This window comes from Scyliorhinus torazame, chromosome 7 (assembly GCF_047496885.1).
Source record: "Scyliorhinus torazame isolate Kashiwa2021f chromosome 7, sScyTor2.1, whole genome shotgun sequence".
NCBI lineage: Eukaryota > Metazoa > Chordata > Chondrichthyes > Carcharhiniformes > Scyliorhinidae > Scyliorhinus > Scyliorhinus torazame.
In genome coordinates, this window is record NC_092713.1 from 42,904,517 (window position 1) to 42,932,234 (window position 27,718).

A 27,718-nucleotide genomic window follows, 5' to 3' on the forward strand; every position below is an offset into this window, starting at 1 on the left:
AATTCCGGACTTGGGTGACAGTCGTGGAGTTTGCACGTTCTCCTCCTGTCTGCATGGGTTCCTTCCGGGTGCTCCGGTTTCCTCCCACAGTCCAAAGATGTGCAAATTAGGTGGATTGGCTATGCTAAATTGCCTTTTAGTGTCCAAAAACGTCAGGTGGGGTTACGGGGATAGCGTAGAGGCGTGGGCTTAAGTAGGGTGCTCCTTCCAAGCGCCGGTGCAGACTCGATGGGCCGAATGGACTCCTTCTGCACTGCAAATTCTATGATCTATGACCTCCATCCCCTTAAGGTCCTCCTTAAAATTCACCACTTGGACAAAGCTTTTGGTCATCCCTCTTATACTTCAAAAGTTCATTGCTCCAAAAATACTGTAGGAGACTGCAGCCACAAGATTGTTAATTCTTCAGAGGCTATGCATTTTCTGAATCAAACTTTATCCCTGTTTTCTACCTTTCTTTGTACTTTAGCTCTCCACATGGTTCCACTTTCCTGCCGTATCCTCTCAGTCAACACTCCAGTACTCGTCCTGGTTCTGCTAGACAGTTCATTCTGATCGGACGTAATTTCCATCAGTGGCGTTACAGTACTGAGCAAGGTATGGAAGTGTTGTAAATAGTATTGGTATGGTTTGTGCCTCAAATGTGGAGGTAGCTAGGTGACTCCGAAGTACAAATCCAAATTGGTCTGTGCACTGATGGGTTTGGCAGGCAAAATTTAATAGCAGTCAGATGATCACTGCATGCCTTCATACTCACTCACTGAGGCAAGCAATGAGATTTGGATTTTCATACTTAAGTACACACAGGAGAGATTGACTGGTTCTCATGTCGTCAATGCTGACAGTATAATTGGGATCCTAGCCAATTGCAGTCAGCTTTTTAAAGAGGTAATGGACGTTAAGCATTGCCTTTCCACAACTGAAAGCGAGGTTCCTGGGGAAGGAGCATTTTGCTCTGGGAGCTCAGCTGTCTTGCATATTGCTTTTGTTGCTGGAACAAAGGTTTGAATCCAGGAGTGTGTAGATGAAAGTCTCTTTGCTTTCTAGTGACTACTAATTATAACGTGGCAGAAAACAAAGGGAAAGAAAGTCATTTTAAATGTCTGTGTGTCCAATTTGAAATGCAAAAATACATAGTTAGGATTCTTGGAACATTTAAATTGAATAATTGTGTTAGCCGTTATTGCTGAAATTCAGAATTTTTCTTGTGCATGATAAATGCATCCCAGTGAATGGCTTTGAGCACACTGGGAAACTTGCCCCAGACTGTCTTGAAGTCTCATTCTAAAATAAAGTTTAATAATAGATACATCACGGGCCATTTTCAAATGTGATAATCATTTAAAAAGTGTTAATTTCAGCAATCAATCAATTTGGAGTGGATTGTAATACAATAGGGGTAATAAATTTGGGCCTCAAATGTGGACCTAGCTACAGAAGATAGGATCTTGTGCATTAAAATCAACTTACTTACCTGTCCAATTACTGAATGAACCCTCTTTAGGATTGAAAACTCTTTGTGCCCTCGTGAGTACTTGAGTGTCATGACTGTTAATTGTCTCTGTCATGCTCTACTGTGCTGTGCCTGCTCATATTTTATGTGCCTACAGTTGACTGTGATGGTGATGAGAGCAGATCTTTGATAAATAATGTCAAACGTAAGTCTCACCAGATATTTTTTATGGTGATTATGGTGGTGGGTTAGACTTGTTAAAGAATATCTTCCTTTAGATAACAATGTTATGCCGTTCAGGTAAAGCATCGTCTATGAAGCACCAAAAGGCAACTCTCTCAATTCGAGAGAGAGAGAGACACTTGGTTTATAATGATTGAGTGGGCATCACACCAGATCAAACATGGGGCAAGGCAAGGAGGCAAGCCTCCGTGAACCACCACAGCCATCATGGGTATTGAACCAGTGCTTGGGGCACCATTCCGGTGCTACATAGCTCCCGCTGATGTTTAGACAGTTATAATTTGTGTATCTCAACTGAGGCCACACTATGGGAGGGTAACACATAGGAATGTTATATTTGTGCTCTAGAAGGCATGCCGCTGAAATTCAGAGCATGAGATATAGGAGGTGTAGATTGTTTGGCCCTTGAGGCCTGCTCCTCCATTCAATATTATCATGACTAATCTTTTACCTCAACTCTGCTTTGCTGTCTGCTCCCCATATCTCTTAATTTCCTGCGACCAAAAGTATATTGAGCTTGGTTTTAAATATGCTGAAGATTGCAACATATGTCATAACATCTGAGCAGTGTTGCTCATTTTCCCGTTGCAAATGACCATTTGTATACAGAACTGCAACAGAAATCACCCCAAGTGTATTTGATTGGGGAGAAGTGATAGCTCCCATACATCTCCATGCATCTGTAATCATTTTGAGCTGCTCCTGTTTGTATTATTGCACAATGAAAACGTGGCACTGAAAAGCTGCAGCTTTATTAGTCAATGACAACTCGATTGAGGCTAGAATTGTCCTACATCCCTCCTCTGCTAACCGGACAACTTTATTTTTGCTAATGGGAATCTGGAACCAAATGTGAAATGCTGTGGGCCCCGACACCAACCCGCCTGAGATGTTGAAGACTTGTGACTCAGAACTAGCTGCATCTCAAGCTAATCTGTTCCAGTAGAGCTACAACACTGGCATCCACCTAACAATATAAAAACATTGTCCAACTGTATCCTGTTGACAAAAACAGGACACATCTAACCAGCCCCTATAAACTCACTTCCAATCATTAGCAAAATGGTAGAATGTGTAGTCAACCATGACATGTGGCAGCATTTACTCACAAATAACTTGGTCACTGACGCTCAGCTAAGGTTCTGTCAGGTCCACTTGGCTTCAGTCCTTTTTCTTGTCTAGGTCAAAATATGGAAACGGACTAAATTCTTTTTTTTTTTTTAATAAACAATTTTAATGAGGTATTTTTGGCATTGCAAACAGCAACAGTATAAAAACAATGTACAAAGAACAAATGACATAGTGCAATCACCGACTCCCATCCCGCCAAGACCCGCCTAATTGACCCCCTATTCTACGCTACCCTAACCCCTCCCCCCTGCCGACGATTAATTCTCCGCGAAGAAGTCGATGAATGGTTTCCACCTCCGGGCGAACCCTAACAGTGACCCTCTCAAGGCGAACTTAATCTTCTCTAGGCCGAGAAAGCTCGCCATGTCAGTTAGCCAGGTCTCCGACTTCGGGGGCTTTGAGTCCCTCCAAGCTAACAGTATCTGTCTCCGGGCTACCAGGGAAGCAAAGGCCAGAACATCTGCTTCTTTCTCCTCCTGGATTCCCGGGTCTTCCGACACCCTGAAAATCGCCACCCCTGGACTCATTGCCACCCTTGTTTTCAATACTCTGGTTATGACGTCTGCAAACTCCTGCCAATATCCCCTAAGTTTTGGACACACCCAGAGCATGTGAACATGGTTCGCTGGTCCTCCCGCACATTTTACACACCTGTCCTCCAACCCAAAGAATCTACTCATCTGGGCCACTGTCATGTGGGCCCGGTGGACCACCTTGAATTGGATCAAGCTGAGCCTGGCACATGTTGCGGTCGCGTTGACTCTGCTCAACGCGTCCGCTCATAAGTCATCCTCCATCTCACCACCAAGCTCCTCCTCCCACTTACGACTCAGCTCCTCAGTCTGCATCTCCTCCGCTCCTATGAGTTCTTTGTAGATGTCCGAGATGCTCCCCTCTCCCACCCGAATGGGAAGGATGATACCTGCCTATGCAGAAAGCCCCGCACCTGTAAATATGTAAATTCGTTCCCCCTTGCCAACCCAAACTTCTCCTCCAGCGCCCTCAAGCTAGGGAAACTCCCCTCTAAAAACAAGTCCCCCATCTTCTCATTTCCCGCCCTTCGTCATACTCTGAAGACCCCAACCAAGTTCCCCGGGGCAAAGCGGTGATTGTCACATATTGGGGACCAGACTGATGCTGAAATACGACAGAAACCTCGGTAGGACCGTCATTTTGACCGTCTGCACTCTCCCAGCTAACGACAGCGGGAGCGCATCCCATCTCCAGAACTCGCCCCTCATCTGTTCAACCAACCGGGACAAGTTCAACTTGTGTAACCGGCCCCAGTCGCGTGCCACTTGTATCCCTAAGTACCTGAAACTGTCCCCTACTAACCTAAACGGCAGCTCTCTCAGCCGACCCTCCTGACCCCTCGCCTGGACTACAAACATCTCACTCTTTGTCATATTCAGTTTATACCTCCGAAAACCGGTCAAATTCCCCAAAATCGTCATAATGTCGCCCATCCCTGCCCCTGAATCCGATACATATAAGAGCAGGTCGTCCGCATACAGAGAGATTCTATGTTCCACCCCCTCCCCCCGAACTTGCCCCTTGAAGCTCTCAGAGCAATTGCCAGCGGCTCTATAGCTAACGCAAACAACAGTGGGGAGAGGGCACCCCTGTCTTGTCCCCTGGTACAGTCTAAAATAGTCCGAGGTCAATCTATTCGTCCTTACACTAGGCTCCGGGGCCGCGTACAACAGCCTGACCCAGTTGATAAAGCCCTTACCGAACCCAAAACGTCCCAGCACCTCCCATAGATAGTCTCACTCCACCCGGTCGAAAGCCTTTTCCGCATCCAATTGCCACAACTACCTCAACCTCCCTACTCTCCGGGGGCATCATAATCACATTGAGCAGCCTTCTTATATTGGCCACCTACTGCCTGCCCTTGACAAACCCGGTTTGATCCTCCATAATCACATCCGGCACGCAATCCTCAATCCTGGAGGCCTAAATTTTGGCCAGCAACTTGCATCCACATTAAGCAGGGAGATTGGCTGATGTGACCCGCATAGCACCGGGTTCTTGTCCCGCTTCAATATCAACAAAATAGTGGCCTGCGACATGGTCGGTCGGGGGCAGCACCCCTCTGTCCTTTGCCTCATTGAAAACCTCGACCAGCAACGACCCTAAAATCCCCAAGAATGTTTTATAGAACTCCACTGGGTACCCACCCGGCCCCGGGGCTTTACCCGACTGCATTGCCTTCAAGCCCTCGACTATTTCTTTGGCCCTAATCGGGGCCCCTAGCTCATCTACCAGCCCCCTACCCACCCTTGGGAAGGTCAGTCCGTCCAAAAAGCGTCTCATCACCTCCGGCCCCGTGGGGGGTTCCGAGCAATAGAGCCTACTGTAAAAGTCCCTGAACGCCGTGTTTAGCCCTGCCAACTCCCCTACCAAGTTCCCATCCCCATCAACCACCCTCTCTATTTCCCTGGCCACCTCCCTCTTCCTAAGCTGCTGTGCAAGCATTCTGCTGGCCTTCTCCCCATGTTCTTAAAACGCACCCCTCGCTTTTCTAAGCTGCTCCACTGCCTTACCTGTGGACTACACCCCAAACTCAACCTGCAGCCTCCGACGTTCCCTTAAGAGCTCCACCCCCGGGGTCACCGCATACCTCCTGTCTATCTGTAAGATCTCCTTAACCAGTCGGTCCATTTCTGCCCTATCCGTCCTGTCCCTATGAGCCCAGATCGAAATCAGCTCCCCTCTCACCACTGCCTTCAGCACCTCCCAGACCACCGCTGCTGAGACTTCCTCCGTGTCATTAACCTGCAGGTAATTCTGCATGCACTTCCTCAGCCTCTCGCACACCATTTCGTCCGCCCAACAAGCCCACCTCTAACCTCCATTGCAGGCGCTGGATCTCTCTTCACTAACCTGCAGTTCCACCCAGTGTGGGGCATGATCCGAAATAGTGATGGCCGAGTACCCAGTGTCCACCACCCCCGCCAGTAAATCCCTGCTCAAAATGAAAAAGTCTATCCGGGAATAAACCTTGTGAACATGCAAATAAAAAGAAAACTCCTTCCCCGTCGGCTGCCTAAACCTCCATGGGTCGACCCCCCCATCTGCTCCATGAACCCTATCAGTTCATTTGCCATTGCTGGCACCCTCCCCGTTTTTGAACACGACCGGTCCAGGCCGGGGTCGATGACTGTATTAAAATCCCCTCCCATAACCAGCTTGTGCGAGTCCAGGTCAGGTATCTTCCCCAGCAACCTCTTTATAAACTCCACGTCATCCCAATTTGGCGCGTGCATATTAACCAAGACCACCTTCCTCCCCACCAGCTTACCACTAACCATGACATATCGCCCCCCCCCCCCCCCCCCCCCCATCCGAGACTATACACCCCACCTGAAATTGCACCCGCTTGTTGATCAAAATTGCAACCCCTCTAGTCTTGGTGTCCAGCACCGAATGAAAGACCTGAGTGACCAACCCTTCCTTAGCCTGATTTGATCTGCCACTTTCAGGTGTGTCTCCTGCAACATTACCACGTCTGCCTTCAGAGCCCTCAGAAGCGCGAACATACGTGCCCTCTTGACCGGCCCGTTCAACCCTCTCACATTCCAGGTGATCAGCCTAGTTGGGGGGCACCGTGCCCCCCCCCCTCTGCCGATCAACCATCCCCTTTCCTGTGCCCCCCCCCCCCCGCCCCGCCCCCGGCCGTGGCTTCCTCGCCAGCGCTCTCTACGCCCTGAACACCTCCAACGGTCGGGGAAAAGCCCCCTCCCCCAGAAGCTTCTGAAACATACTCACCACAAACGCGCCAGCTTCAGCCCCCCTCCGGGAGACCGACAATTCTTAAGTTCAACCGGCGAGCTCTATTCTTCAGGTCTTCTACCTTCTCCAGCAGCCTTTTTTGCTGATCCTTCAGCATCCCCACCTCCAGCTCAACCACCGTTTGGTACTCCTGGTCTGCCAGCGCTTTCTTCTGAATCATCCGATCCTGGGCATCCAGCCTGCACTCCAGCCGATCGATCGATTCCTTTATCGGATCAAGACAGTCCTGTTTCTGCCTAGCGAAGCCCTCTAGAATGACCCGCATCAACTCCTCCATTAATAGTTGGGCTGTCACAGCAGGGGTCCGAACATCAGCTATATGGTCTTCTACCGCAACCTCCACCCAGCCCTTGCTTGTCTTCTTATTTCTCCCTTTTGATCCCTTGGGGTTCTTCTTTCCATACACCAATGTGTGGAACCAGTGCCAAATTGACTTCGCCTTCAAAGCCAGCGCTCTAAAATGCAAAAAACTCCGGGGGGGGGGGGGGGGGGGGGGGGGGGGTGGGGGGGGGTGGGGGGGCGGCAGAGCGGGAGCCACCAAATGCGCGACTTACTCCCTCATAGCCGCCACCAGAAGTCCCCAACGGACTAAATTCTTGATGTGAGGTGTGAGTGGCCTGTCTTTGAAATTAAGTTGGCAGTCAACTGGATGAGGCACTGAAGAACCTTAGTTAAACTAAGGTCAGTAGTGATTGGGGAAAAACTCTCCAGTTGCCGTTTGCATATCTAGCACAAAGGAACATCGTTGCTGGAGGCCAATCCCCTCAGTCCCAGGACATCGATATCGAAGATTCTCTGGGCAGCATAGAGCACGGCTATCTTCAGCTACATCATCAATGATTTCCTTCACTCGTATCGTACTTTGATGGGTGCAAATTATACAGGTGCATTTGTGCCTCCTCAGAAAATGAAGCAGATCATGCAGCAAGATCCAGCCAACATCCAGCCTTGGACTCATAAATGGCAACTAACTTCTGTACCACACAAATGCGAGGCATTCACCATCTTCAAAGAGTCTAACCACCATTTATTTTCACTGAGTGGCATAAAAGTACCTCACCATTGTAGGGGTCACCACAGTAAAAAGAATCATGGCTTAAGAGCAGGTCAGAGGCTGGATATTTTGTGGCAAGTGATTTTCACTAAATTAATAAATTTTGTTTGTGATTTACTTATGGCTTTTTTTCTTTCTTCACCTTATCAGTGGTTTGTCTGCATTGCCTGATGTTTCAACATGATGGAATAGTTAACTGTTGGCACGGTGACACAGTGGTTAGCACTGCTGCCTCACAGAGCCAGGGATCCAGGTTCAATTCCAGTCTGTGGTAACTGTGTGGAGTCTGCACATTCTTCCCATGTCTGCATGGGTTTCCTCCAGGCGCACTGGTTTTCTCCCACTGTCCGAAGATGTGCAGGTTAGATGGACTGGCCATGATAAATTGCCCCTTAGTGTCCAGAAGGTTAGGTGGGGTTATGGATAGTGGTGGTGGGGGGTGGAGGTTGGGGGGGGGGGGGGGGCCTTAGGTAGGGTGTTTTTTCAGCGGGTCGTGCAGACCCAATGGGCCGAATGGCCTCCTTCTGCACTTTAAGGATTCTATTATCCTTCTGGGAAATCAGAACTGCAATCCAGTTTACCATTCTGGAATGGCAGGTTGGAACTCCCAATATACTGTGCTGGCCCGAATTTTATTTATAATTTGAAGGATTCGAGGGTGCTTGTTCTGATATGAATCATTATCTTTTTTAATTACTTGAACATCCCGTGTATTTAAAAAACGGTGAACTTCTTACAGTTTTGTAGTGTGCTAACACTGTTACTTTCTCTCTCTCTCTCTCTATCTCCACAAAATAAAATATGAAGCTCACAAGGGTTTTCAGAGGTTTGAGGCGGTGGAGTTCAGTACGGCTGAAAAATCAGGTGACCCCTCGAGTCCAGGAATTAGTGGGAAGGGCATGGTCCCCCGGCAGAGATTCCTCGTAATTGACATCATTGACAAGAAGGTATCCAAACAGCAACCTCCTTCAGTTCCTTTACTGCTACAGTAAGATTATGATGGTGAAATTTGTCTTGTTGATCAAATTTCCCAAAAATGTAACAAGTATAAAATACGATTTCTTGTTTGATACTTGTGACAAGTTTTTAAATAAAATTATTTTCAGCAGGAATTTCATCTTGCACATTTCCTAAATATGAGAATTTATAATTTAATATTAAAGCTGGCTTATTTTTCAGTTTCTATTATAATGGAAATAAGTAATGCTGCAAAGACACAGTAATTCTATCAATACTTGTAAAGAGAAGACAGAATTTCCATTTTAGATGCAACCTTTGCCCAGAAATGTTAAATATTTTATTTTTCACTGTGCTAATGGTCCTGCTGTATGTTTCCAATATTTGAATCTTTACCCTTAAAGTGTTTATAATCCATTGTTTTGTCCCTTTTTAAACAAAGCATTCACCGCTATACTTACTGTGTGCACAGATTTTGCTTTTGTGGGCTGACGTACTCTCACTTTTCCAGCTAATCCTGTACACCTATAACTGGTCAGTGGATTTGGGCGTGTCATTGAATCGAGGATTGATTCGTCTTATACAGTGGCAGAATGCACGCTCCCATGTTGTACACTGCCTCCTCAATCAAAAGATGGGACTCTTCCATCACTACTGTTTTGCTGATACACCTGTTTATGATGACTCCAAACAGGTAATGCACTTCACAGTCATGATGACAAATGTTATCTTAGAAGCCTGCAAGAACGTAGGTCATCAGTTTTATAATGTGGAGATGCCGGCGTTGGACTGGGGTGAGCACAGTAAGAAGTCTTACAACACCAGATTAAAGTCCAACAGGTTTGTTACAATGTCACTAGCTTTTGGAGCGCTGCTCCTTCCTCATGGGCAGCACGGTAGCATTGTGGATAGCACAATTACTTCACAGCTCCAGGGTCCCAGGTTCGATTCCGGTTTGGGTCACTGTCTGTGCGGAGTCTGCACATCCTCCCCGTGTGTTTGTGGGTTTCCTCCGGGTGCTCCGGTTTCCTCCCACAGTCCAAAGATGTGCAGGTTGTGGGTTGGCCATGATAAATTGCCCTTAATGTCCAAAATTGCCCTTAATGTTGGGTGGGGTTACTGGGTTATGGAGATAGGGTGGAGGTGTTGACCTTGGATAGGGTGCTCTTTACAAGAGCCGGTGCAGACTCGATGGGCCGAATGGCCTCCTTCTGCACTGTAAATTCTATGAAATTCAGGCGGAGTGTAGTTTTTTGGTTACTATCAGATCTGCCGTTGGGCAGCACGCACGGTGGCACAGTGGTTAGCATGGCTGCCTTACGGCGCCAAGGTCCCAAGTTCGATCCCGGCTCTGGGTCACTGTCCGTGTGGAGTTTGCACATTCTCCCCGTGTTTGCATGGGTTTCGCCCCCACAATCCAAAGATGTGCAGTGTAGGTGGATTGGCCACACTAAATTGCTCCTTAATTGGAAAACATGAATTGGATACTCTAAATTTATTTTAAGGAAAGAAAAGAGAAAAAGAAAAGATCAGCCATGATCTTACTAAATGGCGGAGCAGGCCTGAGGGGCTGAATGGCCCACTTCTGCTTCTTGTTTGTGTGTTCGTAACTGAAATCATGAAATAGTCCTGTATGATGATGTTGGGGATTAGAATTGAAACACAATTATTAGTTAATGTGCATCAAGACTCTTTAAGTTACAATAAACTTCTGTGAACTGTGAGCCGTAAAAATGTGCCACAACAGATGGCTTGTCCTTTGAAGCATGTAATTTTGATATTAATTTAATAATATGTTGTACAAAGAAACTGTGATGCTTTGTAAAATTGTTCAGAATTCTGCAGGTATTTGCCCTGAAGGGGATGGCAGGGCAACTGAGCGTGCTGATAACTGCCATTGCTGGGCATAGGCACTTTGAGCATTGATCAATGTGACAGTAACTTGTCATGGCAACCAGCTGTTTGGTGCTGTCAGCATACATTAGGGACGGTCTCTGAACGTTAACAGGTAAATGGGAGAAATACTTGCCACAGTGACCACCTGTTCAGCAATGTTGGTGCATATCAAGGACGCAGGCTGAACAATAACAAGGGCCCCACAATCTTGACCTTGCCTGGCTACGACATTCTGCACCAGCCCGTAATGCTGTGTCCATTTGACAGACTTGTATAATTTTGATCACGTGTGCTTAAACGAATCATTTTTTTACCTAAAAGCTGCAACGTATTTATTCTATATTGTTATCTAATTCATCTGACATGTAATTCATTCAATATTATTTGTGTGAACTGACCGCTTATCTAGCACAAATATAGAATATAGAACATACAGTGCAGAAGGAGGCCATTTGGCCCATCGAGTCTGCACTGACCCACTTAAGCCCTCACTTCCAGCTTATCCCCGTAACCCAATAACCCCATCTAAAGTTTTTGGACACTAAGGGCAATTTATCATGGCCAGTCCACCTAACCTGCACGTCTTTGAACTGTGGGAGGAAACCCATGCAGACACTGGGAGAACGTGCAGACTCCGCACAGACTGACCCAGTGGGGAATCGAATCTGGGACCCTGGTGCTGTGAAGCCACAGTGCTATCCACTTGTGCTACCCTGCTGCCATTCATCTGGCTGAATGCCACGTCCCAGTCTGAGAGAGGCTCTTAGGAACACAAGTTTTCTATTTTTTTAATGTTCCACAATGAAAGATGCCTTGTATTAACCACAACCAAAGGAGAGGTGGTTCATAATTCACTGATTACGGTGCATTGTAACAATGCAGAGTTTACTGATCCGTACCAGATTTCCATGTCCCGTTCTTCTTTAAGGATCATTCTTTGGACATTTCTTTGACTGCAAGCCTTTGCATGCTGGCTTTAAATTTTGTCCAGATTACAAGAAATTCCCAACAACTCAAAAGCTTCAAAATGAGTATCTGTGCAATTTGAGTTATTCGTAAATGGACAAAGAAGCAGATAGCAGAATCTCTACACATAGTGAGCACATATTACTGTTGCAAACACGAGCAGAAACAGGATAGTAGATGAGGACAAGAAGCATCTCACTCTCCTCAACCAAGCTCAAGAAATATCGCATTTGCTCCAAAAGCCAGGATTCTCACATATTAGTTGGGAAAGGATCTCTTCCGGGAGAAACAAATATTTCATTTCTTCCGACCATTCTTGCCATGGTTGAAGATATTTGCACAGGTGAGTATCGGACAAATCTGAACGCCTTAATGGCAGAAAAACTGTGGGTTTTAGTATTCCTGATGCTCCTGGAGGCCCAGCCTCTCCGAACATTGATATGTTGTCTCTGTTATGGGCTAGGGTTTAGAGAACCCCAAAGTGCATCATGGAGTTCACCTGACCCACAACTTTTAATAGATTGTGGTATGGGGAGCACATGGCCCACTCTACAGGTGTGGTACAGCAGAAATGGAAAAGGAGTTTTTTAAAGCAAAACAATGTTCCTTCTATGAACTCAAGTTAACCTTTTTAAAACATACAGTGAACATCTTAGCAACCATTAATTCAAATACAACCCCCAAAGAATACATCACTAAGTAATGCTTAATAACTTTCCAAACAACATCCAGAAGACAGAAGACACACATTTCAACAGAAGCATATTAGGTTAAAGTCATTACTGTTATTAGTTTTAAATCACTAGGATCGACTCAAAAATGAAGGAAATTATAGAACTGAACTATTCACCGTACCGGTGGAGGCCCAGGCCAGCTACACCAAAGCAGTGCATGCTTTATGCTTCAGTTAGAATTGGTGTCTGAAATGTCAAGAAACTATCAAACGTAAACTAGCCCAAATGTATTTTTTAATGCAAGCTCACTAGAGGGTCACTAATACCACACTTCTTGCAAGTAACTCACACCAAACTGTAACTGTCAATGCTATGTATTTGTATTATATTGTCAGTATCTGCCCATGCACCTCAACATTTTTGAAGTAATGCAATTGCGAGATTGCTTGTGACACTGTAAAGTTGCTGACTGTGTCCTTAACTGCCTCGCCCTATGCACTGGAATTCCCACCCGAAACTTCTCTATCTCTCTCTCTTCTAACACACTCCTTAAAACCTACGTGTTTTACTAGTGGTTCCAGGGTATGTAAAGACTATGAAGTGTGTGTTTGGAAGTCTCTTAAGGAGTGACACAGGTGTTGGTCAGTTTTTTTAGTTCGCCTGCATGCACAAGTCATCAATGGGTTTTGGGATGGAGTCGCCCCTACCCTGTCAGGCGTCAGTGATAGAGGATATATGGTCCTGGTTCATGATCTAGGATATAAGCGGTTAGAAATTGGCTATGGTTATAGGCTAAAACCAATAGTACGCAGACAAGTTACCTCTTGTAACTTCTTGGAAATTCGGCATGTCCAAATTGACTCTTACCAACTTTTACAGATGCACCATAGAAAGCATCCTATCGGGCTGCATCACAGCCTGGATTGGCAACTGCTCGACCCAGACCGCAAGAAACTTCAGAGAGTCGTGAACACCGCCCAGTCCATCACACGAACCTGCCTCCCATCCATTCACTCCATCTACACCTCCCGCTGCCTGGGGAAAGCGGGCAGTATAATCAAAGATCCCTCCCACCCGGCTTATTCACTCTTCCAACTTCTTCCATCGGGCAGGAGATACAGAAGTCTGAGAACACGCACGAACAGACTCAAAAACAGCTTCTTCCCCACTGTCGCCAGACTCCTAAATTGACCCTCTTATGGACTGACTTCATTAACACTACACCCTGTATGCTTCATCCCATGCCAGTGCTTATGTAGTTACATTGTATATGTTGTGATGCCCTGTTATGTATTTTCTTTTATTCCCTTTTCTTTTCATGTACTTAATGATCTGTTGAGCTGCTCGCAGAAAAATACTTTTCACTGTACCTCGGTACACGTGACAATAAACAAATCCAATCCAATCCAATCCAGTCAACAACTGGAAGGCCAGAGGCTTACCCATGTTCGTGCCTTGGGGATCAAGCCTGATTTCTTTAATTGGTGAACTGCTGGCCCCTGTCATGCCTCAAGAGGCAGGTTTTCATTTCATCCAATCATTCTTTTCCTTGGTTTCTGTGGCTATGACTCCTCTTTCATTCCCTCTCCCATTTTCTATGTCTTTTAGCTTTGATAAAGGGTCATCTGGACTCGAAACGTTAGCTCTTTTCTCTCCGTACAAATGCTGCCAGACCTGCTGAGATTTTCCAGCATTTTCTCTTTTGGTTTCCCATTTCATTCCTACACGCCTCACTGTGAATGACCTTTAGGTAGGTTCTGGGTAGAGGAGGATAGAGAACTAGGAAGTTTTGATTAATGTCATTGGAAATGCTGTGGAACCAGGAGAACTACTGTTCCTTCCAGCTCCACATCAAATGTTAATTTATTTCAACATCTTCTGATGACAGCCTCCTGCTAAGCTGTACTTATGCCAGAAAACCTGAGGGAACTGTTTGAAGACCTAATTTCCCTGACTGAAACAAACGAAACATAAGTGTTGTTCCGAAGAGAGTTGCTTACGCTGCTGGACACTGCCAGAGTCAAATTTGCTTTCAATTTGTTGCGACTCAAACTGTGCACAAAGTGAGGTGTTAAGGTTAAAAAATTGGACATTCTTTTGGATTCTGTGTTCAGCCATCCTTTGGTAGAAAACATGATTATTACTGCTGGCTCATATTAAATAGTATTGAGTTACACAAGCTATATACAGATGGAGTGAGAGAAATGATACCTAAAGCAATAGTCCTGTATCCTAAAACAGTTTTAACCTTCAAGTCATGTACTAACACTTTTATTTGCATTTAATGATCATGCATGAGCTTTTCAGTGAGAGACAATTATTTTCTAAAATCAGTAGCGCAGTGGATAGCACTGTTGCCTCACAGCTCCAGGGACCCGGGTTCAATTCCGGCCTTGGATGACTGGGGAGTTTGCGCTTCCTCCCTCGGTCTGCGTGGCTTTCCTTTCGGTGCTCCGGTTTCCTCCCACAGTGCAAAGATGTTCAGGTTAGGTGGATTGGGCATGATAAAATTGCCAGTGCCCAAGGATGTGTAGGTTAGGTGCGGTTAAAGGAATAGGGCGAGGGAGTGGGCCGAAGTGGGTGGCCTTTCAGAGGGTCGTGCAGACCTGATGGGCCGAATGGCCTCCTGCTGCACTGTAGGGATTCTATGATTCTCCGGCTAATCAAACCTTTCCTAAATTTGCCATACGTTTTAATCTTCAAAGAATCAAGTTTTGTAAAGAATGATCATATCTCAATGCTTAAAAGTTTAGTTAGTCTACGTGTGAAAGACACATGAATGATAATACTGATTTAATGGTTTTTCTTTGTATATTTTAATGTTTGAACCTCTTGTTTGGACCCCAATGCTGGCTCTTGCTGTCAATTCCAGCTGGAAGATGTACATTGCTAGCAACCTACAATTAGTTGGTTGGAATTCTATGGACCAGATAGGTTCAGTCCTCTATTCCTCCTCACAGAAATGGAGGGGTTTGTTGTCTTGAAGTAATCCATCAAGGGGCTTGGCTAACAATTGACTCAACCTTTCTCCCATCAACTGACATACCTGGAGTTGGCACATAAGCCACAGCATTATTTCTAACAACATTTTCAGCGAATTAAAATCATTTTGATCACCTGTTATTAATAATAATAATCTTTATTGTCATTCCGGCACCTGTTCGGGTACACAGAGGGAGGATTCAGAATGTCCAAATTACCTAATAGCACTTCGTTCGGGACTTGTGGGAGGAAACCGGAGCACCCGGAGGAAACCCACGCAGATCCAGGGAGAACGTGCAGACTCCGCAGGGACAGTGACCCAAGCTGGGAATCGAACCTGGGACCCAGCTTCTGTGAAGCTATAGTGCTAACCGCTATGCTACTGCGCTGCCCACAATTGGCTGTACGGTTACAACTGACCAAAAATTCCTTACCACACTGTAAAGGGTGAACTGCATTATTAACTTCCACTGAAAAGTAATTGTCAGTGTAAGACTGGAGCCATTTTGCTTTCCTTCCTCATCACCTCTCTATCCACACAGGAACCAAATCCATTCCTTCACTCCACATTAGAAGCTGATGCCCTAATCAAGAGCCCAACCCCACCACCAAGTAAGGAACAGGGGCGACTGAGCTCAACAAACCGGAGTCTTCCGCCTCTTCACTTCCCGCCGGAGATTGTCCTGTTTGATGAGGCACTGCGCGACATCACTGTGCCTAAAGCGATGCGACAGTTGCACGATGTGGGGCTGTCTGACCCAGTCTCCCGTCACGGCACACAGTTCCTGGAGATCAAAAACCTGGAGCGGAGAGGTGAGGGAGACATGGAGAAACACCTATTTGGTCCAATATTGCCCATTTATGCACCTGCTTGCAGCTGGTCTGCAATCAATTTAACATATTGCATAAATTACACAGCTGTTTATGCCTGTGAGAAATTAAAAGAAATACTTTTTTTAAGAAACTGGTGAGACCGATCTGGTACCTGTAACCAAGTTACGCTTTTCCATGCAAATGAGAATGTCTTATTTCAGGATCCATCTATTTAAATTTTCATATAATGAATATTCATTGAGCTCTAGAAAGTGTTGGATATATAGATATATATAGATAGATAGATATAAGATTTCATTCTGAGTGCATCACTTTAGTTCCTGCAAGTTTATAAACTCTACATCATCTGTGGCAGCCTGCGCGAAACCCTGGAATAACTTGTCATTTGATCAGGTTCACTTTGGAGGGTAAACTATCGGTGCATCATTGTCATATTGACTCTCTAGTGGGAGCTCACACTTTCATGTGTACCTATAGCTACCTTTAGCTCAGCGGAACCTATTTTTGAGTATGACGCAGAACCAACTTTAGCAAGTGCAGACACTTTAATGTAGTTTGGGCTGCTCATAGGCGAAAAATCATTTACAGAGTAGGTAACCTAACCCTGATTAAGCAATTTTCACCTAGTTGGTTTTGTAATCTTCACTAGTTAGTTTTGTAACTGTGACTTAACAAAGCCGTGTCAATGCCACGAAGATGCACCTTATGTTACTATTTTATGTGGCGCTGCTCAGCTGGGCAGTGCCTGAGGTAGCCTTGCTGATATTTGAGCAAGTGCTATGTTAAGTAAGTTCTCCACAGGATGCTGCGCTCTTCACTTCAGGTTTCACGAACTAAGCCAAAGGTGTGATCTGATTTTTCTTTTTCAGAGATGGAGAAACAGATGAAAATTGAGAACTTATTTGTAACATGGCAGCAACGCTCTGCCCAGTCCAACATGCCCATTACAGTAAGTAACATTCTGGCCTACTTGGGGAAATGTATTATTTATCTCATTATTACACTTCAAAGTGAATTATTAGACTTCAAAATGAGTTTAAAGCCCACCTCTTATAAGATTTAATATAGAATTTTTTAGGAGAGCATATATTCAAAGGTTAAAAGCAAATTACTGCGGATGCTGGAATCTGAAACCAAAGAGAAAATGCTGGAAAATCTCAGCAGATCTGGCAGCATATGTAGGGAGAGAAAAGAGCTAACGTTTCGAGCCCAGATGACTCTTGACAGGGTCCAAATAACCAGATGAGCTTTGACAAAGGGTCATCTGGACTCGAAATGTTAGCTCTTTTCTCTCCCTACAGATGCTGCCAGACCTGCTGATATATTCAAAGGTGTTGTGACTTGTATAGGTTCATTTGTTCGTGATACATCAGAAAAAGGTGTGCAAGGTAAATAAAACGACACTACACTAATGTAGTGTTTCCCTCTACACTTGTCAGGTTATAAGCAGTTACACTGTGAAATAGTAAGTAAAAGTGGTAACCTTCCAATGTTTATCTGGTTCAGCTTGGTGACCTGGACACCCTCAAACAATCTTCACGTCTAGTCCACTACTGTGCCACTCCACTGCTATTTGACCCCATCTTCAGGCAACAAATCCAGGCCGAACAGCAGGTTGGATCTGAGGGAAAGGTAGGTTATCGATATATGCGATTTAAACAGGGCTGGAATTTAGGGCAGCTGGAATCTTGAGTCAGTGACCCGTTCAAATTGGGTTTGAAATGAATGGAAAGAGGGGAAAATGCATACAGCCCATACCAATCACAGTGGAGGGCAGATCAGAAAGGGGATGAGGTGACAGAGAGGCAGTACAAGGTAATAGAACATAGAACTGTACAGCACAGTACAGGCCCTTCGGCCCACGATGTTGTGCCGAACTAGTCTGAAACAAAGATCAAATCAACCTACTCCCAATCATTCTAGTGCAATCCATATGCCTATCCAATAACCGCTTGAAAGTTCCTAAAGTGTCCAACTCCACTACCATGGCTTGGTGTGCGTTCCACGCCCCAACCACTCTCTGAGTAAAGAACCTACGTCTGACATCCCTCCTATATCTTCCACCATGAACCTTATAGTTATGCCCCCTTATAACAGCTACATCCACCCGAGGAAAAAGTCGCTGAATGTCCACTCTATCTATCCCCCTCATTATCTTATAAACCTCAATTAAGTCACCTCTCATCCCCCTTCGCTCCAATGAGAAAAGCCCTAGCTCCCTCAATCTTTCCTCATAAGACCTACCCTCCAATCCAGGCAGCATCCTGGTAAATCTCCTTTGCACCCTTTCCAATGCTTCCACATCCTTCCTATAATGAGGTGACCAGAACTGCACACAATACTCCAAATGTGGTCTAACCAAGGTCTTGTACAGTTGCAGCATAACCTCACGGCTCTTAAACTCAATCCTCCTGTTAATAAATGCTAACACACTATAGGCTTTCTTCACGGCTCTATCCACTTGGGTGGCAACTTTCAGAGATCTATGGACTGAACTCCGAGATCTCTCTGCTCCTCCACATTCTTCAGAACCCTGCCGTTAACCCTGTAATCCGCATTCAAATTTATTTGTCCTACCAAAATGAATCACCTCACACTTATCAGGGTTTTTTTTTTTAAGAATATTTTATTGAAAATTTTTGGTCAACCATCACAGTACATTGTGTATCCTTTACACAATAATATAACAGTATAAATAACAATGACCTGTTTTATAAACAAAGAATAAATAATATATAACAAAAACGAAAACTAAAACTAAATGGCAACTGCCTTGTCTCAGATAAACACTCTCCAAAAATATGGTTTAACAATCCAATATACAATTATTTATAGCAACGACCTATACATATTATACATATATATTAATAACCCTGAGACTCCTTCTGGTTCCTCCCCCCCCCCCCCCCCCCCGGGCTGCTGCTGCTGCCTTCTTCTTTTCCATTCCCTCTATCTTTCTGTAAGGTATTCGACGAACGGTTGCCACCGCCTGGTGAACCCTTGAGCCGATCCCCTTAGGACGAACTTAATCCGTTCCAGCTTTATAAACCCTGCCATGTCATTTATCCAGGTCTCCACCCCCGGGGGCTTGGCTTCCTTCCACATCAACAGTATCCTGCGCCGGGCTACTAGGGACACAAAGGCCAAAACATCGGCCTCTCTCGCCTCCTGCACTCCCGGCTCTTGTGCAACCCCAAATATAGCCAACCCGCAGCTTGGTTCGACCTGGACCCCCACTACTTTCGAAAGCACCTTTGTCACCCCCACCCAGAACCCCTGTAGTGCCGGACATGACCAGAACATGTGGGTGTGATTCGCTGGGCTTCTCGAGCATCTCGCACACCTATCCTCTACCCCAAAAAATTTACTGAGCCGTGCTCCAGTCATATGCGCCCTGTGTAACACCTTAAATTGAATCAGGCTTAGCCTGGCACACGAGGACGATGAGTTTACCCTACTTAGGGCATCCGCCCACAGCCCCTCCTCAATCTCCTCCCCCAGCTCTTCTTCCCATTTCCCTTTCAGCTCATCTACCATAATCTCCCCCTCGTCCCTCATTTCCCTATATATATCTGACACCTTACCGTCCCCCACCCATGTCTTTGAGATTACTCTGTCCTGCACCTCATGCGTCGGGAGCTGCGGGAATTCCCTCACCTGCTGCCTCGCAAAAGCCCTCAGTTGCATATACCGGAATGCATTCCCTTGGGGCAACCCATATTTCTCGGTCAGCGCTCCCAGACTTGCGAACTTCCCATCCACAAACAGATCTTTCAGTTGCGTTATTCCTGCTCTTTGCCATATTCCAAATCCCCCATCCATTCTCCCCGGGGCAAACCTATGGTTGTTTCTTATCGGGGACCCCACCAAGGCTCCCGTCTTTCCCCTATGCCTTCTCCACTGTCCCCAAATTTTCAAAGTCGCCACCACCACCGGGCTTGTGGTGTATTTCTTCGGTGAGAACGGCAATGGGGCCGTCACCATAGCTTGTAGGCTAGTCCCCCTACAGGGCGCCCTCTCCAATCTCTTCCACGCCGCTCCCTCCTCTTCCCCCATCCACTTACTCACCATTGAGATATTGGCGGCCCAGTAGTACTCACTTAGGCTCGGTAGTGCCAGCCCCCCCCTATCCCTACTACGCTGTAAGAATCCCTTCCTCAGTCTCGGGGTCTTCCCGGCCCACACAAAACTCATGATACTCTTTTCGATCCTTTTGAAAAAAGCCTTCGTGACCACCACCGGGAGGCACTGAAACACAAAGAGGAATCTCGGGAGGACTACCATTTTAACTGCCTGCACCCTCCCTGCCAGTGACAGGGATACCATGTCCCATCTCTTGAAGTCCTCCTCAATTTTTTCCACCAATCGCGTTAAATTTAACCTATGCAATGTACCCCAATTCTTGGCTATCTGGATCCCCAAGTAACGAAAGTCCCTTGTTACCTTCCTCAGCGGAAAGTCCTCTATTTCTCTGCTCTGCTCCCCTGGATGCACCACAAACAACTCACTTTTCCCCATGTTCAGTTTATATCCTGAGAATTCTCCAAACTCCCGAAGTGTCCGCATTATCTCTGGCATCCCCTCCGCCGGGTCCGCTACATATAACAACAAGTCATCCGCATACAGAGATACCCGGTGTTCTTCTCCTCCTCTAAGTACTCCCCTCCACTTCTTGGAACCCCTCAATGCTATTGCCAGGGGCTCAATCGCCAGTGCAAACAGTAATGGGGACAGAGGGCATCCCTGCCTTGTCCCTCAATGGAGCCGAAAGTATGCAGATCCCCGTCCATTCGTGACCACACTCGCCACTGGGGCCCTATACAACAGCTGCACCCATCCAACATACTCATCTCCAAAACCAAATCTCCTCAGCACCTCCCACAAATAATCCCACTCCACTCTATCAAATGCTTTCTCGGCATCCATCGCCACCACTATCTCCGCTTCCCCCTCTGGTGGAGGCATCATCATTACCCCTAGCAGCCTCCGTATATTCGTATTCAGCTGTCTCCCCTTCACAAACCCAGTTTGGTCCTCATGGACCACCCTCGGGACACAATCCTCTATCCTCATTGCCATTACCTTGGCCAGAATATTAGCGTCTACATTTAGGAGGGAAATAGGTCTATAGGACCCGCATTGCAGCGGGTCCTTTTCCTTCTTTAGGAGAAGCGATATCGTTGCCTCAGACATAGTCGGGGGCAGCTGTCCCCTTTCCTTTGCCTCATTAAAGGCCCTCATCAGTAGCGGGGCGAGCAAGTCCACATATTTCCTGTAAAATTCAACTGGGAATCCATCCGGTCCCGGAGCCTTCCCCGCCTGCATGCTCCTAATTCCTTTCATTACTTCCTCTATTTCAATCTGTGCTCCCAGTCCCACCCTTTCCTGCTCCTCCACCTTGGGAAATTCCAGCCGGTCCAGAAAGCCCATCATTCTCTCCCTCCCATCCGGGGGTTGAGCTTCGTATAATTTTTTATAAAATGCCTTGAACACTCCATTCACTCTCTCCGCTCCCCGCTCCATCTCTCCTTCCTCATCCCTCACTCCCCCTATTTCCCTCGCTGCTCCCCTTTTCCTCAATTGGTGGGCCAGCAACCTGCTCGCCTTCTCCCCATATTCGTACTGTACACCCTGTGCCTTCCTCCACTGTGCCTCTGCAGTACCCGTTGTCAGCAAGTCAAATTCTACGTGTAGCCTTTGCCTTTCTCTGTACAGTCCCTCCTCCGGTGCCTCCGCATATTGCCTGTCCACCCTCAGAAGTTCTTGCAGCAACCGCTCCCGTTCCCTACTCTCCTGCTTTCCTTTATGTGCCCTTATTGATATCAGCTCCCCTCTAACCACTGCCTTCAGCGCCTCCCAGACCACTCCCACCTGGACCTCCCCATTGTCATTGAGTTCCAAGTACTTTTCAATGCACCCCCTCACCCTTAGACACACCCCCTCATCTGCCATTAGTCCCATGTCCATTCTCCAGGGTGGGCGCCCTTCTGTTTCCTCCCCTATCTCTAAGTCCACCCAATGTGGAGCGTGAGCCGAAATGGCTATAGCCGTATACTCCGTTCCCCTCACCTTCGGGATCAACGCCCTTCCCAAAACAAAAAAGTCTATTCGCGAATAGACTTTGTGGACATAGGGGAAAAACGAAAACTCCTTACTCCTAGGTCTACTAAATCTCCACGGGTCTACTCCTCCCATCTGCTCCATAAAATCTTTAAGCACCTTGGCTGCTGCCGGCCTCCTTCCAGTCCTGGACCTCGACCTGTCCAGCCCTGGTTCCAACACCGTATTGAAATCTCCCCCATTACCAACTTTCCCACCTCTAGGTCCGGGATGCGTCCTAGCATACGCCTCATAAAATTGGCATTATCCCAGTTCGGGGCATATACGTTTACCAAAACCACCGTCTCCCCCTGTAGTTTGCCACACACCATCACGTATCTGCCCCCGCTATCCGCCACTATAGTCTTTGCCTCAAACATTACCCGCTTCCCCACTAATATAGCCACCCCCCTGTTTTTCGCATCTAGCCCCGAATGGAACACCTGCCCCACCCAACCGTTGCGTAGTCTCACCTGGTCTATCAGTTTCAAGTGCGTTTCCTGTAACATAGAACATAGAACAATACAGCGCAGTACAGGCCCTTCGGCCCACGATGTTGCACCAAAAGAAAAGCCATCTAACCTACACTATGCCATTATCATCCATATGTTTATCCAATAAACTTTTAAATGCCCTCAATGTTGGCGAGTTCACTACTGTAGCAGGTAGGGCATTCCACGGCCTCACTACTCTTTGCGTAAAGAACCTACCTCTGACCTCTGTCCTATATCTATTACCCCTCAGTTTAAAGTTATGTCCCCTCGTGCCAGCCATATCCATCCGCGGGAGAAGGCTCTCACTGTCCACCCTATCCAACCCCCTGATCATTTTGTATGCCTCTATTAAGTCTCCTCTTAACCTTCTTCTCTCCAACGAAAACAACCTCAAGTCCATCAGCCTTTCCTCATAAGATTTTCCCTCCATACCAGGCAACATCCTGGTAAATCTCCTCTGCACCCGCTCCAAAGCCTCCACGTCCTTCCTATAATGTGGTGACCAGAACTGTACGCAATACTCCAAATGCGGCCGTACCAGAGTTCTGTACAGCTGCAACATGACCTCCCGACTCCGGAACTCAATCCCTCTACCAATAAAGGCCAACACTCCATAGGCCTTCTTCACAACCCTATCAACCTGGGTGGCAACTTTCAGGGATCTATGTACATGGACACCTAGATCCCTCTGCTCATCCACACTTTCAAGAACTTTACCATTAGCCAAATATTCCGCATTCCTGTTATTCCTTCCAAAGTGAATCACCTCACACTTCTCTATATTAAACTCCATTTGCCACCTCTCAGCCCAGCTCTGCAGCTTATCTATATCCCTCTGTAACCTGCTACATCCTTCCACACTATCGACAACACCACCGACTTTAGTATCGTCTGCAAATTTACTCACCCACCCTTCTGCGCCTTCCTCTAGGTCATTGATAAAAATGACAAACAGCAACGGCCCCAGAACAGATCCTTGTGGTACTCCACTTGTGACTGAACTCCATTCTGAACATTTCCCATCAACCACCACCCTCTGTCTTCTTTCAGCGAGCCAATTTCTGATCCACATCTCTAAATCACCCTCAATCCCCAGCCTCCGTATTTTTTGCAATAGCCTACCGTGGGGAACCTTATCAAACGCTTTGCTGAAATCCATATACACCACATCAACTGCTCTACCCTCGTCTACCTGTTCAGTCACCTTCTCAAAGAACTCAATAAGGTTTGTGAGGCATGACCTACCCTTCACAAAGCCATGCTGACTATCCCTGATCATATTATTCCTATCTAGATGATTATAAATCTTGTCTCTTATAATACCCTCCAAGACTTCACCCACTACAGACGTGAGGCTCACCGGTCTATAGTTGCCGGGGTTGTCTCTGCTCCCCTTTTTGAACAAAGGGACCACATTTGCTGTCCTCCAGTCCTCTGGCACTATTCCTGTAGCCAGTGATGACATAAAAATCAAAGCCAAAGGTCCAGCAATCTCTTCCCTGGCCTCCCAGAGAATCCTAGGATAAATCCCATCAGGTCCCGGGGACTTATCTATTTTCAGCCTGTCCAGAATCACGTCTGCCTTAAGTTTCTTAAGGTGTGCGAGTACCCGTGCCCTCTTTATCGGCCCGTTCAGCCCTCTCACGTTCCACGTGATCAGCCGGGTTGGGGGCTTTTTACCCCCCCCCCATGTCGATTAGCCATCCCCTTTTTCCAGCTCCTCACCCGGTTCCCACGCAGCTATGTCCCCCCCAGGCGGTGCCCCCCCGCCCATCCCACCCCATACCAGCTCCCCCCTCTCCCCAGCAGCAGCAGCCCAATAATTCCCCCCTCCCACCCCCCCCGCTAGATCCCCCACTAGCGTAGTTACACCCCCCATGTTGCTCCCAGAAGTCAGCAAACTCTGGCCGACCTCGGCTTCCCCCGTGACCTCGGCTCGCACTGTGCGACGCCCCCTCCTTCCTGCTTCCCTATTCCCGCCATGATTATCATAGCGCGGGAACCGAGCCCGTGCTTCCCCCTTGGCCCCGCCCCCAATGGCCAACGCCCCATCTCTACCACCTCCTTTCCTCCCCCCACCACCTCCTGTGGAAGAGAGAAAAGTTACCACATCGCAGGATTAATAACATAAAACTCCTCTTTCCCCCCTTCTTCGCCCCCCATACTCGCCCCACCACTTTGTTTCAAACGTTCTTTTTTTAATAACCCGCTCATTCCAATTTTTCTTCCACGATAAAAGTCCACGCCTCATCCGCCGTCTCAAAGTAGTGGTGCCTCCCTTGATATGTGACCCACAGTCTTGCCGGTTGCAGCATTCTGAATTTTATCTTCTTTTTGTGAAGCACCGCCTTGGCCCGATTAAAGCTCGCCCTCCTTCTCGCCACCTCCGCACTCCAGTCTTGGTATACGCGGATCACCGCGTTCTCCTACTTACTGCTCCGAGTTTTCTTTGCCCATCTAAGGACCATCTCTCTGTCCTTAAAACGGAGGAATCTCACCACTATGGCTCTAGGAATTTCTCCTGCTCTCGGTCCTCGCGCCATCACTCGGTATGCTCCCTCCACCTCCAGCGGACCCGCCGGGGCCTCCGCTCCCATTAACGAGTGCAGCATCGTGCTCACATATGCCCCGACGTCCGCTCCCTCCGCACCTTCAGGAAGGCCAAGAATCCTTAGGTTGTTCCTCCTCGTGTTGTTCTCCAGCGCCTCCAGCCTTTCCACACATCGTTTATGGTGTGCCTCGTGCATCTCCGTCTTCACCACCAGGCCCTGTATGTCGTCCTCATTCTCGGCAGCCTTTGCCTTCACGACCCGAAGCTCCCGCTCCTGGGTCTTTTGCTCCTCCTTTAGCCCTTCGATCGCCTGTAATATCGGGGCCAACAGCTCCTTCTTCATTTCCTTTTTGAGTTCTTCCACGCAGCGTTTCAAAAACTCGTGTTGTTCAGGGCCCCATATTAAACTGCCACCTTCCGACGCCATCTTGGTTTTCGCTTGCCTTCCTTGCCGCTGCTCTAAAGGATCCACCGCAATCCGGCCACCTTCCTCTCCTTTTTCATCCGTATCCAGGGGGGATTCCCTTCTGGTTCACCGCACAGTACTTTTAGCCGTTAAAATTGCCGTTGGGGCTCTTATTAAGAGCCCAAAAGTCCGTTACACCGGGAGCTGCCGAAACGTGCGACTCAGCTGGTCATCGCCGCACCCGGAAGTCCCACTTATCAGGGTTAAACTCCATCTGCCACTTTTCTGCCCAGCTCTGCATCCTATCAATGTCTCTTTGCAGCCTACAACTGCCCTCCACATTATCCACTACTCCACCAATCTTGGTGTCATCAGCAAATTTACTAATCCAACCTTCAACTCCATCATCTAAGTCATTGATAAACATCACAAATAGCAGAGGACCCAGCACTGATCCCTGTGGTACACCGTTGTGACTGGGCTCCAGGATGAAAATTTACCATCTACCACCACCCTCTGTCTTCTATGTGATAGCCAGTTACTGATCCAATAGGCCAAATTTCCCCCTATGCCATGCCTCTTTACTTTCTGCATGAGCCGACCATGGGGCACCTTATCAAACGCCTTACTAAAATCCATGTATACGACATCAACTGCTCTACCTTCATCTATGTACTTAGTTACTTTTCATTCTTTTATTCCTCACAAAAGTCATTCCTTTATTCGTCACATAAGTGTAAAAGGCCTTGGGGTTTTCCTTGATCCTACCCGTCACGGACTTCTCATGTCCCCCCTCCTAGCTCTCCTAAGCTTTTCCTAGCAATCTTGTATCCCTCAAGTGCCCTAACTGAACCTTGTTTTCTCATCCTTACATAAGCCCCCTTCTTCCTCTTGACAAGACATTCAACCACTTATGTAAACCATGGTTCCCTCACTTGACCATTTCCTCCCTGTCTGACAGGGACATACATATCAAGGACATGCAGTATTTGCTCCTTGAACAAGCTCCACATCTCAATTGTGCCTATCCCTGACAGTTCCTGTTTCCATCTTATGCTCCCCAATTCTTGCTTAATCGCATTGTAATTACCCTTCCCCCAGTTATAAACCTTGCCCTGCCGTATGTTCCTATCCCTCTCCATTGCTATAGTGAAAGTCACCGAATTGTGGTCACTATCTCCAAAATGCTCTCTCACAACTAAATCTAACACTTGGCCCGGTTCATTACTCAGTACCAATTCCAATGTGGTCCCGCCTCCTGTCGGTCTATCCACATATTGTAAAAGGATGAATAAAGGAAGTGGAGCAAAGAAAAGTCTCAAGCATCGGGGAGTGAAACAGGAAAGTTGCAAATGGATAGTGAGTGTCTGAATGGTGTATAACATTTTTTGAAAAACTGACCTTGTCAGAGTAAACAAGTTAATTGTGCACAGGGAGGTCAGTTATGTCATGCCTAAGAACAAGCTACCAGCTGTTTGAAATCAGCAGTTTGTTGAAGCAAAACGTTACGAGCCTCAAGCATTGCAGGCAGGGAATGAGCATCTGCCATTGCATGAGTTCCATCTGAAAATAAACAGATCCAGGCGTTCTCCAGCTAAGAGAGCCATGTTAGTATAACCTACCCTTTATCGTTAATTCTCATTGAGGACTGAAGGAGACTGCCTGAACCTTAAATGAAATTGGGCATCATTAACTTGCTCTGAGTTTGGGAATCCTTCAGCGATTCTAAATATTTATTTAATTATTCCATATCCATCCAATCTCTGCAAAGAAATAAAATTACTGGAGGAGGAGTCCCCTTTGATAAATTTTCTGAAATAAATATTTGGATCATCTGTAGCTGACATGGTATGACTTTTCTTCCCCACTCCAAGTAGGAATCCTCTGACAAGTCCATACTCTGAGAGCTATTGGACTTTATTTTGAATGTGTCCAGACGGAGGAGATGAAAGCTGTTCCCATTTACTGACTGTAAATGTCTTTAATTTAGCATTCTGCTACAGCGTATTGCTGGGATAAAGTAGAAGGGATTAATTCTGCAGCTGGCTACATAGTAAACCTTATCTGCCTGGGTGTGTTTGATTTTGATTCAGTGTACCTGGAATGAAATGTTCCACTCCCCTTTTCTAATACTGCTCATCTTGATAAATGCAAGAAGCTCACCACAGTTGGCACATGCTGGT

The 27,718-nt window shown here is 46.8% G+C and overlaps 1 protein-coding gene across 2 annotated transcripts in view; it reads left to right on the forward strand.

The window, feature by feature from the left end:
* Window positions 1–27,718, forward strand: part of szt2 (SZT2 subunit of KICSTOR complex) — a 292,175-nt gene that overhangs the window by 204,450 nt on the left and 60,007 nt on the right. For both annotated transcript variants that reach the window (XM_072510616.1, XM_072510617.1), the window contains 7 exons: window positions 470–597; window positions 1,611–1,658; window positions 8,484–8,623; window positions 9,145–9,327; window positions 15,694–15,964; window positions 16,855–16,934; window positions 17,492–17,617. In XM_072510616.1, the coding sequence (XP_072366717.1) occupies window positions 470–597; window positions 1,611–1,658; window positions 8,484–8,623; window positions 9,145–9,327; window positions 15,694–15,964; window positions 16,855–16,934; window positions 17,492–17,617 (976 nt within the window). The remainder of the gene's footprint in view (window positions 1–469; window positions 598–1,610; window positions 1,659–8,483; window positions 8,624–9,144; window positions 9,328–15,693; window positions 15,965–16,854; window positions 16,935–17,491; window positions 17,618–27,718) is intronic.